This window comes from Netta rufina, assembly GCF_964035555.1.
Source record: "Netta rufina genome assembly, chromosome: 1".
Lineage (NCBI taxonomy): Eukaryota > Metazoa > Chordata > Aves > Anseriformes > Anatidae > Netta > Netta rufina.
The window spans coordinates 138,008,836-138,021,449 of record NC_140123.1 but is presented as its reverse complement, the minus strand read 5'-3'; the positions used below and the strand labels follow the sequence as shown (position 1 = coordinate 138,021,449).

The 12,614-nt window shown below is 37.8% G+C and overlaps 1 protein-coding gene across 1 annotated transcript in view; it reads right to left on the bottom strand.

Moving 5' to 3' along the window:
• The window catches only part of FAR2 (fatty acyl-CoA reductase 2), a gene marked incomplete at both ends in the record, with an annotated part of 84,124 nt that overhangs the window by 29,345 nt on the left and 42,165 nt on the right, over window positions 1-12,614 (bottom strand). Inside the window, 2 exons of the mRNA XM_084286015.1 lie at window positions 1,157-1,336; window positions 4,564-4,739. Coding sequence (XP_084142141.1) covers window positions 1,157-1,336; window positions 4,564-4,739 — 356 coding nt within the window. The remainder of the gene's footprint in view (window positions 1-1,156; window positions 1,337-4,563; window positions 4,740-12,614) is intronic.

Here is a 12,614-nt window from a genome sequence, read left to right as displayed (position 1 = left end):
TGGGTTACTAGTTCACAGGTTAGTTGCTTATATCACACAAGTGGAATAGCACTAGAACACAAAACAAACAAAGTTATATCTGTGGGAAAATTGTAAGGGGAAGGCTTACTGGGATGTTAAACATCAGATTTTGCTATTCTTTGTAATTATTCTTCATTTTGGTAAAGTCAATTAAACATGCATTTTTGTTATTCTGTTAAATTCCTAAATTTTCACACTGAGCTGTAGTTTTCAACAGGGAACCACAGAATGAGAATTTCTGTGGATGAACAAGGAAGCCATGTGAAGACAGTTATCCTGTGGAAAGCAGTCATTAGGTGGTGAACTCGGCAGTCTTAGCTGCAGACCTTGGAGCGTTAGCATCTCTTGGCAACATTTTCAAACTGCTTCTAAAACAGCCTGTTTCTTACTCATCAACACACAATTCCAGCTTAGCATTACAGAATTCTTGAAATAAGTAGAATTGATGTTGAGAAGCTGGAGAGAGAAAGAAGTGAATATAAGGTATAAGAAATGTCAGATCTTACTAAGGTAACAACAGAACTGACAACTTTAGAAAGAAGCACAACTCCATTCCTGGTAGCAAATGCACTGTGCATAACTTAGTGCTGGACTCTCATGAAATCACAAAGTCTTTTTTAAAATGGTATGTGGAAAAATGTGTAGGAGTAATTGAAATCACAGTCATCAAGTATGGCTTATGTTATTTTGTAATTCTTTTGTATTTGGAACTGCATTTGAACTGCATTTTGTATTTGGAACTGTTAAGCTCAATGAAATGATTATCAAGTGTAACTTCAGCAGCTCTCTGGATAAAAGTGCTTCAACCCAGAATCTCTATTTCTTTTTATTATTTTCAGAAAACTTCAGTAAAGCTAGTTTCAAGAGAAAATACAGAAAGCACACAGTTACAAGATGAGTTTCTGTGGAATGCACATCTCAAAACAACACGGAATAAAAGCTTTCTCTTCCTTTGGTCTCCCTCTCATTATGGACAGCATTTCTTGCTGGCATGAGTGTGTGCAGGCAAGGCAATACAACAATAACAGCAATAATGAACAAAAAATCTACAGTATCAGTAATGTGAACAATACAGAAGTCTTCTGCGGAGTGATATAAAACTAACACCAGAAGAGGTGATGCTGTTCCTACTTACTCCACTAAATCGAAGAGCTTCTTGGGTTCAGCTGGGGGTGGGTAGATGATTTCATCTATGCATTTCCGGACACAGTTTGCATAGGCGGTGGAGATGTGTATGAAAGCCTCCAGCTTCTGCATCTGCCGGGCCAGCTCTAGAAGTCTCTGAGTGCCCATTGCATTCAGTTGCAGGGCATGTCTGAAGAGATCAAGGGAAAGAAATAAAATGCATTTCATTGGAAAGAATATATCAAAGCTAAGCAGTACCCAAAACCACTTTCCTGGCAAATAAGGAAAAGGCAAGTAAAGGAAAGGAAGGGATCACAGCAGAACAGAAAGCTTCAGAGAAATGCAATGGTTAAGTCAAGTTTCAGTGCAGTGCTATTGGATCCACTGTTCTGTCCACAGAATGCAACTCAAATACTTTTCCAGTTCAAAGGATCAGAGGTAACTGTTGTGGTTTAACCCAGCTGACAGCTAAGCACCATACAGCCATTCGCTCACCCTCCACCCTCTCTCTCTGGGACTGGGTAGAGAAACAGGAAAATGATGCCTGTGGGTTGAGATAGAGACAGTTTATTAGGAGAGAAAAGAAAAGAAAAAAAAATGATAATAGTACTACTAATAATAATGTGTACAAAACAAGTGATGCACAATGCAATTGCTCACCACCTGCTGATTGATGCCCAGCCTATCCCCGAGCAGCTGGTCCCAACTCCCCGGCCAGCTACCCCTATATATTGCTAAGCATGATGTCAGATGGTATGGAATACCCCTTTGGCCAGTTTGGGTCAGCTGTCCTGGGTCTGTACCCTCCCAGCTCCTGCTGCAACCCCAGCCTGCCCACTGGCAGAATAGAGTGAGAAGCTGAAACGTCCTTGGCTTAGTGTAAGCATTGCTTTGCAACAATTAAAACATCAGCATGTTATCAACATTACTCTCATCCTAAATCCAAAACATAGCACCCTACCAGCTACTAGGAGGAAAAATAACTCTATCCTAGCTGAAACCAGGACAGTAACATTTCACTAAAATCTCTAAATCTGACATACTTTGCCATCCTTTCCTGGAACAAACAATTCCAACACACATGGCCACTTAGGCATTATGGCTCCTGTAGGCCCCATTCAACTTTTTCCTTATGGGACCACTGCTAAACCAGATAAACACAAGGTTTCAGCAAAGGGTTTTTGGGCCCAGAAAAGCAGATTAATACTGAAAGAAGCCACAACAAGAGATAATAACTTAAATTACCAAGGAACAAAAAAAAAGGATTGATAAGAAGAGGAGAAAAAGACTCCTGGTTAGCAAGGTTGATCATGAAGAAGAGGAGAAAAAGACTCCTGGTTAGCAAGGTTGATCATGAAGCACCCACAATAGCTAGAAGTTATCCTAGAGATTATCTGCAGTGGATCTCAGTGAACAGATGCTCAACTTTGTCACACACTTTGTACTGGAATAAAGACACTTTCAAATGGAGAAGGGAAAAGGCTAAGGAATATGCAATCTGTTCAGCCCAGAAGAAACTTTCAACAACACGTACAAGACTATGAATAATGTTATCCAGTACAGTGTAGACTAAAGAAATTAATTACACCAACACTGAAGAGAAAATGTAAATAGTCCAGATGAATGAAAGCAGAAGCTAAGACTATGATTAATGATTAATACTTACTTTTTTTTTTTTATTTATTAAAGAATAGCATTTTCTATAGATCTATACTTTAGCTTCCTTTCATATGAAAGTTACTTTTCTTTCTCTGCAGTACATCTCTATTGCATTGTATCCTGTCTCAGATGGGGTGAACAGAATTGCATTCAGTATACAGGCTCAGCATGCATTTCTGCTGAGCCATTCAGAGTTCCTTTAGCTTTCTAGGGGAATATTATTTAACTGATGATTTGTTGCTCTTCACTTTTTCTATTTATATTGAAGCTGCATCTACTAATATTTCACTATAACACTGTTTCTCAGATTTCTGCCCTCAAGAATTCCATCTGGAGAATTCCCTTAACGTATTGCCTGTTGATGCCAACAATTCATTTAGTTTATTTGCTACTGCTTTTTTAGTATCCTCATAGCACTGCTTTTGTACTCATTTACCTAACATCTCTATGTATTCTGTGGTAGGCTTTGATTTCTCATGTGTTTAAAATATATATAGATTTTTTTGTGTTAGAAAGTTGCGGCTCAAAACTTTTTTGAGCTGCAGTAATATTCTTTCATATTTAACTTTCTAGAAATATTTTTTCTCATTCAGACAAGAATCATTTAATTCTAACAAGTTCACATATTTTGTCATTTAATCATAGTGGATTTTCCTTGTTCTCATAGAGAGATTTTGACGGATCATATGCAATCAGCATTTAGACAGCTTCTACACTGCCCACAAGCAAAGGACCATTTAAACTTTTTCTTTTAATTTCCTTCTAGCTATCTCTCTTATTAAAAAATGTACTTACCCCTTGATGTTATACATATATGTCACTGTGGTGTATTTTTATAGGACATTCATTACTGTATCAATTTAAGAACATTTATGGATATTAATGCAGTGCAGTGCTTTGCTAGTTATAACTCGAGCCAGGTTCTATTAATGGAGCTGCTTACTTTCTGGTGGGTTCTCTAGTAACTTATTGCAAAAAGTAATTATGATGGACACCGTGGATATCTGCTTACATGTAGCCTGCAAAGGAGCCAATGAAGAGCAAACATCAATAACTGTACTTTCTATTCTCACAGCTCTAGTGTTTTTAATAAAACTGGGAAGATTTGGTCATTCGGATCATCCACCTCAGCCTGTTGACCTTTATATTTTGCACAGAAACATGCACATCTCATCTTGATTTAGTTGCTTAATTCTGTTACTCTGTTTTAATGGAAAGCCTGCCTTGACAGGGTCTCCCAAAGGAGTTCCTTCAGAAATTGAAGCATTTATTTTAAACAGTTAATTACACTGAATATTGGATATCTTAAAGCTTGTGAAAAGCTGTTTTGTTAAACAACATCTCATTTCCCCCTTCAGTTGCTCATTGACAAAGAAAGGCCATTAACACTAACTTTAGAGATAGACTTAACGTAATCTCACTTCAAGCTGTCTCCAGATAGTTCTGCCAAAACATGTCCCACTTGATCTAAAATACTATCCCAATTCTAAGTCATACTTTTCTCTCTTACTATTTTACAACCTAAGCCTGCAGTATTTCCTTATGTTTCCATGGAAATTTGCCAAGTTCACTTTTGATATGCATACACACATGACATTTTCAGAGCATTTACATTGCACATTCAGAGAAGAGCTACATTTCATGAAAATGTAAATGGAGAATTATTACTGCAGGTACGCAAGAGATGCACTGAATACTGTAATATGGAACATTATGCATTCTGAATCATGTTTAGCAAATACAGAAAGCAGAACATACTTCAAGGGTTCATCAAAGCGTACTGTTGCTGCACAGTGGAAGACAATATTGACTCGAGTCAGAAGCTCCTCCTCATCTTCAGCACTGATGGCCAGCTTGGGCTGAGTGAGTTCAGCATTAATAGGCTTAATCTTCTCGTGGAAATTAGGGCAATCTTCTCGAACCCTGTCAAAGACCTTGAAGCACAAAGAAACATACATAAAGAACAGAATTAGGCTACTGAAATCACTTTGATTAGTAGCTGGTCCGATTACATCGATCAATGAAATTAGCACAAAAGTGAATCCTTGTTTCTTTCAGAGATGACATAAAGGTGAGATTTAACTTGTTTCCTTCCAAGAAAAAAACTTTCAGTGGAAACAGAACAAAAATACAGAAGGTAATGTATTGCCTCCAAAAGATCAATGAATCTTCTCTAGACCGCTCATTTCCTAGGGCATCTGCTAAAATTGCTGTATCTCCACATCTCCTGCAACCAGTTTTTATTTGACCTCAGGGGCTGCTTACAGGACCATAAAGGAAATTAAAGAGGAGGAAAGCAGAGTACAGATTGGGAAAGCCCATGAACCATTAGCTCTAGTAATTTTCTTGATTGTTCTACAAAGAACTTGAGGAGAGAAGATGAGTTAATGTTCATTCTGGCTCCTGCTCTTTCTTTACTGCCACTTTCTGCCTTTCATTCTTCGTTCATGTAAGATAAGTCTTATTTATGGGAAACTGCCTTCTGAATGGAAAGACGAGGAACTTCAAGAATGTATACTGCTGAAGTAACATGATTGGACAAACATGCAGCTGGTTGACCTCTTAAGCTATCTTGCAGACTTTTTTTTTCTATGACTATGTTTTGTAGCCCTTTCAAATGCATGTTTTCTTCCCAGTCTTCTGCAGAATGACAATAGTGTGCTTCTAGTGACTAAAAAGATCCCTATATTTCCATATACTGTCTGTTGGATGACTTGTTCAAAAACATTTGACATCTTGCTTTGACTAAGACCCAAGAGAGCAGGTACCCTGAACAGCAAGACAGCTATGTGCAACCCTTCCGAAAGGAAAAGAAAATCAAAATTGTCATAATCTGAAAAAAAATCTATATAAAAACAACACTTTCCTTAGGTCCCATTCCTAATTTGTAAAGTAATTACATTTTACTCATTACCTCATATTCAATGATAACAGGTCATATACCAGGTCTGGGTGCAGTTGTGCTTGTGACCTGAAAAAAGGCAGTTACTTCATGGTCCATCTAGAGACTTTTTATTTGGTAAATTACACAAGCAAAGGTGTGGAAGCCTGAATGTCAAAACACTATCATTGAATCACAGAATCCAAGGTTGGAAGGGACCTCTGAAGATTATCTAGTCCAACCCCGTGCAGAGCAGGATCGCTCAGAGCACATGGCACAGGATGGCATCCAGAAGGATTCTGAACATCTCCAGAGAAGGAGACTCCACAACTTCTCTGGGCAACCTATTCCCATGCTCTGTCACCCTCACAGTAAAGAAGTGCCCCCTCATATTCAGGTGTAACTTCCTGTGCTTCAGTCTGTGCCCATTGCCTCTCATCTTGTCACTGGGCACAACTGAAAAGAGACTGGCTCCGTCCTCTTGACACGTTCCCTTCAGATATCCATATACCCTGATGAGCTCTCTCCTCAGTCTTCTCTTTTCTAGGCTAAACAGGCCCAGTTCTCTCAGCCTATCCTCATACGACAGGTGCTTCAGTCCTCTAAACATCTTTGTAGCCCTCCTTTGGACTTGCTCCAGTACTTCTATGTGCCTCTTGTACCGGGGAGCCCAAAACTGGACACAATAGTCCAGGTGTGAATTTGTTGCAGTAGGATATGATAAAATTATATTGGGTATAATAGGGCAAAACTAAAAGTGTCTACTCTAAGGGTTTTGTATTGCCAGCCAATATCATTGTATCTGGGCAACTTCAACTGAAATAATAGTAACAGGTACTTCATTTTGAGGGCAGAGTGGCAACAGCAAGGATAGAAAGAATAATTAGAATAGAGAGTCCGTGGGATCTCAAGTGGTATAAACTATATTTCAAAGGATAATCACATTTCAAAGTTAACTAGCCCACTGATGGGAATGACTAAGTACTGAGACATATCACTGGAATAAGCTGTGGGACACTGCCTTTGGATGCATTTGAGAACTGTCTAGATTAACGTTGTCAGGAAAAGCAGGGAATAGCTAAGCCTGCCTGAGGGCAGAAGGACTGACCGCCTGACTTCTCGGTAGCTCTAATTTTTTGGTTGTTTCCTCTGCTTTGTAGCCTACTCACCGGTAATGTTGAGCCTGTACATCTCTTTACTATTATGATCATGTTTTCCTGAAGATTGCTTTATCTTTGATTTGCCTGGTGTTTATGTAAAAATGGGAAATTGAGCGTCACAGATTAAACATATTAGAAGAAAAAAAAATATATAAAAGATTAAATTTTTACTAATAGCAACATTTTATTGTTTGACTACAGGAATATGATCTTTCTGCTTAGCTGAGAACCAAATTTAGATAAACCTTTATGTTCTTAGTGATAAAGAAAAACATCAGTCTTCCCCACTAGGCAGCATATACTGTGCACTTTGCCACATATTTTTCTTTAACACGCGGATGAATGTCCTTCATTAACCTGAAACCTTAGCAAGTTAATGGAAGGTAGGACATGATAATGTCATTTAATTTCTCTGAGTTGCATCCAACTAAATACATACTCCAGAAATGTAGTCTAGGCCAGACTACAGATTTCTAGACAGGGGATGCTATCTACGGACAAAGATGTTGGTATGAGCCAGATAGACTGTAGTAACTCAATTTCCAATGACTTATGTTCAGAACCAGGTCCTAGAAATATTTATGTCCTTAAAAACTTGTCTTCTAACAGAAGGATGCCAGAGTGGCTTTCCAAATACGAGTCATTGTTTGAGAGGTTACACATGAGCAAACTCTGACACAAAATGTAAAGGATTCTCAGGGGACAATCTGAGAGTTACTTAAATGATAGTTATCATTTAAGAATTTTAAGAACAATTTCTCATTTGTTTGTTCTATTGCAAAGAGAGTGTAAAACTGCACTAAGAAAGAGTTAGGATTATACTTGTTTTACTTTGGCATAAATAATGCAAAAGCAGAGAAAAAAATAAATCATCTCTTTCTCCATTTCAGCCATGCTATATATAAATAGAAGAGTAGCATTTCTGCAGTGCCAACCTGCCTTGAATTCAGACAAATATATTCTGCCTACACCCCATCTCCTCCTGAATTTCCCACTGCAGATAATATCCTCTCTAGTTTCTGTGCCTACTGCTAAGTATTGCTTATTACTATGCATCCCTCCACAGCTGTAGTTTCTCACTCCCTCCCAATGATTCACTGTATTCCTCTGATGGAGTAGGGCAATTTTAAAATGCAAGCTCACAAAGCAACATGCTGCTTTGGAAAACTTCTGGATCACTAGAACATTCAGTTCATCATCACTATTAATTCAGATAACAGGAGCAGCTGTTAAATCAAGTCTGCTGCCTCTTTTATGGAATCTGACGATTTAAGTTTTGTCAGTGCTTTATGGGAACGTGCAAGAAGATTTAAAGACAAAACAAATACAGCTTATTCTATGCTGCTTCCTGTACCTGAATGAATGCCTAACATAAAGATGATGCTGAGTCTATAATAACACAATAATGACAACTCTAAATTCTAATTAACTAATGGACATCATCTATGATAAATCCCCAATAACTTAAATCCCCAACAACTGCATGAGGACTTAGGATTGCTCCGTCTTTTCATTTTAGAAGCTGTCTGCCCATACAAAATAGATATGATGGATAGAAGTGGGCTGGTATGTTGTATTGTTGGAACTGCATGAAAACACTGACCCAATCAGCAATACTGCAGAAGTGATATATTAATTATCAAAAATTATACTGAGGAGAAAGGAAAATATGTTTGAATTTAAGTTGATCAACCATGTCCAGTGTTATGTAAATGGAGGTAAATCAATAATAATGTATCCTGTTTTCAGTGTCTTCCATAGTATCCTAATGCATTCCAGTGGCAACACTGCTGCCTTGGCTAAATGGAAATAAATGAACCCAGCAGAATCTATTCTCATTTTAATCCTTATGAAAGGACTCAGCTTCTGCAGAATTTTTGCTGCCCTCAACAGAGATGAGAATTTCACTCTGAAATTTGCTGATTTCTTCCTACTTTATAATTAGGTATTCCCACTTATAAAATTAATCTGTGACTTCAGTTTACATTATCAACTCCTTATTATGGAAACAGGACTTCTAGAATTTATCCCAACATAATATTTCAACATGTTTGAGGGGCATCTCTTTCCTGTTCCTTCCCACTTAAGGTTTCACATCTGTAACTCTCTGTTCTCTGTTTTTGCCTTAAAGCATGTAATAGTTCAGAGAGATTTCTCTCCATCAATCTTTCAATCAGATTTTTTTTTTTTTATATATCTCAAAGATGTAAAAACCTCCAAGAAAGAGCAAATTGCACATCTGTGGAATGGCACGGATGAAAGATACAGGAATCACTGAACAAAGTAAAATGCCAAAGGCTTCATTTCTTGCTCAGGAGACATTTTCAGTGAAGCAATGACAAAATAATTAAAAGCTGAGTGCCTAAACCATGATCTACTTCAAAAAAGAACTTACATGAGTTTGGTAAAACCAGTGTATTATTACTGCTTTTTAAAGAAGCCTGCATAGTCCTTCCTTTTTGGGGCATACCAGTCTTTAGCACTGAAAGACCAATGTAGCAGGCACTATGCAGGATGGCACTTCACCGTGTAACTCTGAGAGAAAGCAGTATTCCTATTTGCTTGGTCATGCAATTATTATTAATATATTATTATTAATATAATTATTTCTTGCCCTCTCCCGTGATATGAAGGATGCATCTTCCAAAGCACTGTATAAACATCTTATGCCCCAGCAATGCAAACTGTGGTGAAGGTCAGCTACTATTCTATGTCCAGCTGCTGTAATAGCAGGCACAGCTTTTCCTCTGCAAGAGACTCCTTACCCTGAACGCTCCTGTTGACATTAACAGCTCTTTCAGGGAGCATATTTAAAACCAAGTTTCTGCTTGCTCCCTTTGCTGGATCAGGACCAGTCTGGTGACCAACCCAGAAAGCATAAAGTTTTTTGTATGGCCTAGAAAGGTAACTTTTTCTTTTCTCCTGTGGTACAAAAATAATGATTAGTTGAGGCATGCAAATTATACTATTTTAACTATTTACCAGATGTTGCACCAACTTTTTATTCTTATTTTTATTTTTTTAGTTTTTGGACAAGACCAATGCAAAATGGTGCACAGTGGAATCAGGTGTGTTTAATATTAATTAATATTAATTAATAATATTAATTATATTAGGCTGGAATATTAGGCTTCTCTAAGAGAATTAGCATTAAGATGGTAATTTACATTATAATATGCACATTTTAAGTTATTACTTTAAGACAACACTTAAAAAATCAGAGAATTCCTACAAACTGCGTCTCCTGTTTGAGGGATTACTGGGAGGATTAAAGTGGAGAGAGTTCAATTAAAAAACATAACAAAAGAATAACAAAAACAAACAAACAAAAACTTCCATCTTTCCAGACAAAGAAATGGAAGGGGTTGCTTTTACACAATTCAGGAGAATATAACCATGTATTATTTCTGTAAAGAAAATATAAATAATTTATTCCAGGCAAAACATAGGCCAAGTGGTAAAAAGTTGTGGTAACAATTCCTTTGAAGAACAAGGTGTCCATCAGTGCATGGAGCAATTTTCAAAAGGAAGCAATTGAAGTACCCTCTTCAGAAAAGAGCATCAGTGCATAAATGCTAGGGAATGTTCTCTATATAGACATACATAGATTAACGCCCTGGTGCATACACTCCTCTGTGATTTCAATGGCAGTGTCATAAGTGGACACAAATAACTAGCAAGAGAGCAAACTCCTGATGGTACCTGAGAAATGAAAATAGCTCTGTAAAAACCTCCTGATCTCTGCAGTTTTCATCTGACAAAAGAACTTATCAAATACATTCTGGTCATGTTTGGCACTGATAAAAACTATCGGCTACAAGCTTGAAGAAAGGTACATGACCACTTTTAGAATTGCCATTGTAGTAAATCTGAGAAATAACCAGCCAGCTTCATGACATAAAGTAATTAGCCAGCAATTAATTTTTATCCTGGAACATTTTCAGCAGAAAGCACCAGGATTTTTCAGTCAAGAAATGTGTGAATATGAATGTCAAGCAGCAGTAATCAGGATAGTCTCTTTTTTCCCTTGTGTACTCTCCGTTTCATTTCCTCTTCAGAAAGTTGCATTTAAGTATGGTTCTTCTCAAGGCAAATAAAGCATAATTCACATAATCAGTTAGAAAGCATACAGCAGAGTGTTCTTCATTAAAGGAAAACAAATGGCTTATGCTTCAATTACTTAAGTTATTACTTTCCCCTGAGTAGAGCTAATGTAGTGGAAATACAGTACCCATGACCAACATCTAGTACACAAAACAGCTGATTATTTAAAGATAAAAACAACAGAAACAAAGAGATGACAGTAAATTTCGATATAGGTCAGCTAAGGCTAATGTGTATAGCCAGCTACTTAGGATGTGGTTTTAAATGGCCAATTTCCTCGAAAATTGGCTGCTGACAAAGCCTTCTGTTTTCTAGCAAGACTACTCATGTTACATGTCAGTTAATCTGGAACAGTAAAAAGAGCTCCTTCGAAGACTCGCATTGCAGACAGGAGTATTAAAGACTTGACAGACATTTCTGTGGTCTATAGTACCATCCTATAAGTGGGTGGACAAGTCACAGAAAATATGGACATTTTTTACATTCATCACAGATATTTCTTTTGCCTCTGTTGTATTTAGACAGGTATCACTATCAGAATTTGATGGCACGTTTGACATTTTACGTAAGGGCAGAATTTAAGCACAGGGAAGGAGAATGGTAACACTTCAAGCTTTTCCTACAGGAACTAATTAACATAGTTCTTTACATGCATTTTCCAGAACTGTCTACCTTCTCATCCCTCCACCATAGCTACACTCAAATGTATCAGGAGAAAGGTGCAAGGGGAGTCAGTTACCAAAGACTGACCAGCCAGAGACCCATCCATCTCCTCTTCCTCAATTTCTGCCATGTAGGATTCACTATCAGTTATTTAAGATGGATGTACTTGGAAGTGTTAAAAAGTACAGAGCTATCAAGACATAGGATTTGAATCTGCGTTTTCATACCTATAGATCTTTGAAGTTTCAGTGTCAGATTTGCATGGGTACTAGGGAACTTTAGGAGCATTTGTTAAGTCTCCAAAGGCTAAACAGCCAGGACTAAAGGCTGTGATAAATAGCCTACTTCTTGGAGCCATTAAAAGAGATGACTAAGTGTCTTCCCAGTTTAAAGTACCTCAGATCAGGTCGATTTTTAGGAATTTATAGAGATTGGAGTACCTACGAGCTAGACAGAGTGATCTCTAGTACAGTCTCATTTATAATTACATTAGATCTTGCTATATATTAGAGATGTAGAACTCTGAGGTTCCTCCCCTCTGAAAATATAAGATTCATGCTTATAGTCATGCAATTGGCATAGGGTAGGGTTTTGGAGAATTGGGAGATCAGATGTAGCCAGCAACTGCAAAGTGTACTTTCAGGTATTACTACTCCCTTTCATGAGAACAATAGTGGGGAGAGACAAGTCAGACACAGCTACCCACAAACACACATCTGGTTGACCAGGTATGCCTGGCTCGTTAGATCACAGAGAATGAAATAAGATGCACTGCAACCCTGCAAATGAGTGAGATGTCCTGGATACAGAGAAGTCACTCGCAGTTGTGATGCTTCAGAGAACTGAATGATGTGAAGCAGAGGTGTCCATCACAGACCAAATGTATCATGATGGCATCCTCAGCCAGCTGTGAAAGAGATGACCCAGCACAATGTAATCAGCTGCCAGGGTATGCTTTGCACAGCAGACCTTGTTTATACAAATGACCATATCATCTAATG